This window comes from Histoplasma capsulatum, genomic scaffold (genome assembly GCF_000149585.1).
Source record: "Histoplasma capsulatum NAm1 scaffold_7 genomic scaffold, whole genome shotgun sequence".
NCBI classification, from domain to species: domain Eukaryota; kingdom Fungi; phylum Ascomycota; class Eurotiomycetes; order Onygenales; family Ajellomycetaceae; genus Histoplasma; species Histoplasma mississippiense.
Window position 1 is genome coordinate 1,554,129 of NW_001813976.1, and position 3,085 is coordinate 1,557,213.

Here is a 3,085-nt window from a genome sequence, read left to right on the forward strand (position 1 = left end):
CTCTACGGTCTGTCCTCTCTCTCTCTCTCTCTATCACATACAAGCGGTCTCTCTCTCTCTCTCTCTGTGCTTCTCTCGCTTCTCTCTCTCCCCCTCCCACTAGGCTCGTTCTTCCTCAGCACATCTCCTCAAATGCATGAATCACTCACCGGTTCTCGACTTGCTTTCACTCGATGCTGGCCATGATATTTTTGTGCCTCCTTTTCTTTCGCTGGTCATCTCTCGATTTCCACTCGCCTTCTCTTCGCCGTTCGATTCCACGCCATCTCTAGCTTGTGCTGGGGAAGAAGCATTGCTCGACTGCTGCAAAAACCCCTTGACGCTCCTGCCCGTCCTTTTGGCTTACCTGGCAGCACCCTTCAATTCCAATCTTCTGGACCCTCCCTCGCTGTCAATCCCCCACCCGGAATGGCATCACTCACCATTCCTGAGGGAGGGCTACTATGCCTTCAGAACGTAGACACACCTGGGGAACCCTCTACCGATCCCTGCAGCAAACCCAGCCAGATCATGCAGCTGAATCTGGCTCAATCCACCCTCGACGAACTCGTCCAGAGCCTGCGTAACGATCAGAAGGCTTGTATCCGCCTGGGAAAACACCAATCGTTGCACTACGGGAACAAGTCCCAGACGTTTTTCTCGTCACCGGAGAACCACCGCTCAGAAATCTACTCCTACTCCCCTTCCTCCAACGGAAAAGCCTATTTCACGGGTGTGCTTAGCCATAAGCTGGAGGTGGAGAAAGCTCGGGAGGCTACTGCCGCTACGGATGAGGCATTGGCTACTCTCGAGCAAAGACTGAGTGCTTTTGAGAAAGGGAAGGAATCAAGGAAAACTCCGCTGATCACGACCATTGATCAGATGAGAGCTCTCGGCGCGGGGGACAACCGCAGCGCAACCGGGAAAGAAGCCGCTTCGTTGGCCCGCATGCCAAGAAGCAAGATCGATGTTGAGAAAGAGCGTTTTTTTCAGCAGGCCGCCAACAGATCCAATCCCACTAGCCCAGCCCTTCTTGGTGCCCGCTCCCCCGCGTTCACTTCCGCAGTCACTCCGAAATCTGCCTCTGTTCCCCAAAACAAAGATAAACTTCGCCTCGACGCTCTCCGTGTGCCTCTAACCCATCTGCTCGCTGTCCGGGCAGTCTCTGTCAGATTCTTAGCGCAGAAAACCAGATCGCCCCAGGAGGACTGTTTGGCCCTCGTGCAGAAATATGGTATCGAGAATAGGCTGGATCGGGAGAAGGTACAGTCTAAAGACATGCATACCAAAGATCTTGATATCTGGGGGTTTCCCTACCCTCACAGGATGAACGGCAAGAAGCGATTGAGAACGCCATATCAGCATTTGACCGAATGCGGATTTCGCGAACGGATAAGCTTTGGCAGATGCTGCTTCCAAAGGCCGAGAGGGGAAAGGGTAAGGTCTTGTCTCGGTTAAACCTACACACCGGACCGATAGCCAGATCAGCAACCCCACGCCTTAACATTCAATCCCCTGAAGATGTATCGAAGGAAGGATATGGAACCGGTAACGAATCAGAACGGACGAACGGTTGTTTTACCCCGAACCAGCAAAATGTTACTAGTAAATCTGCGCGACCAGGAGGAAATGCAACGCAAAAGAAGGAATCTTCGATTAAAAATGGCCAGACGAAACGGGCAAGCACTAAAGCAAGAAATACCACATTGACGGGGAGGGTAACGAAGAAGACAGATAAGAAGATGGAGAAGAAATCTTCAGCAAAATCAGAGTCGAAGTACAAATCTGCAGAATTTGTGCATGATTCAGATGAAGATGCGGAAATGATGGATTTCCCGCCTTTGGGATCTTCCACGGGCAAAACAAGTGAAACGGCAGAAACACAGAGCCAGCCGAGAGTCGGCACAACGTCTTCGAAGAGCTTCCCATCCAAGCCCGCTGAAGCGGAAAAGCCAGCCAAAGTGAAGTCTCAGTCCATGAGAACGCTTTCATCCGTTACAGCAACTTCTCGTGCCGCCAATAACAGATCTCCGCAAAAACCGTCTCCACTTGGCTCATCCCCCCCTACGAATGCAACCGATCTAGAAAACGGAATACGATCCTCGAATACGACGCAGTCATCCAGCTCCTCCTCCCCTCTCATGGTCCAACATTCAAGAGCGAAGGCTTCCTCTACACTCTCTCGAACCCAGACTCCAAGTGCCGTTGATGGTGGTGGCCAAAAGCCAGCAGCGAATACCCTGAAACGCAAAGCGGAGACTGAGCGACCCCCCCCCGGCCACATTGATCATGAGCGAAACGGCATACGAAATCCAAAGTCCCGGCCCCAACATCTCCAAACTGCCACAACCAACGGCCGCTCCATGGAGCCGAAGCGGCGTCGCCTTTCCAGCCCCTCGAGTAGTAGCACGACCGGCAGTACCTCACCTCCTCGGAGCCTGGAGATACTTCGCCAGCGATTACGCGAAAAAGCACAGCAATTCAAGCGGTATTATGCCTCCTATCGACTTCTGCACCAGGAGCTGACCAGCCACCCGGACCCACCACTGGGCGAGATTCAGAAACTGGAACGACAGCATGCGCGGTTGCGGAAGATGAAACAGGACATCTGGGAAGAGGATCGGCGGTTAAGGATGGGGTAACCGGCCTGTTTTATGTCAAAGAAATAGACCCCGTTTATTATTGCTTTTACATCCTGTGCTTTATTGACTATCATGCACACACATTATTTATTCAGCCAAACATTATCGAACCTGGGGTTTATTATGCTGGAATGGTATTCTTATTCCCATTTGTTGTTGTTTTTGTTATTGTTATTGTTTTTGTTACGGTTACGGTTACTGTTACTGTTGCTGTTATTTTATTGTTTGTATTTGGCGGATCTGGTTCGCTGCTTGCCACTAATGTTCACGCCATCGTCAAACTTGGAGCCTTACCTCTATGTTGGGTGAGATACATGACATGAGTTTTATTTCTTGGAGCATCAATTGGATAACCATGTGTCACGATTGATATTACTCGTTCTGTCTTTATTATCATACAGCAGAGGCGCTCTATATTGTGCCTGTGTTGTCTCTATACAACGTCTGCTACTTGCACATACTGA

At 50.7% G+C, this 3,085-nt stretch overlaps 1 protein-coding gene across 1 annotated transcript; it reads left to right on the forward strand.

The window, feature by feature from the left end:
• Positions 1-408: 408 nt before the first annotated feature.
• HCAG_06084 (predicted protein) lies at positions 409-2,621 on the forward strand (the record flags this gene model as incomplete). The annotated part of the gene is made up of 2 exons (XM_001538429.1): positions 409-1,242; positions 1,305-2,621. The coding sequence occupies 2 exons, from the start codon at positions 409-411 to the stop codon at positions 2,619-2,621; spliced, it is 2,151 nt and encodes a 716-aa protein (XP_001538479.1).
• Positions 2,622-3,085: the final 464 nt, after the last annotated feature.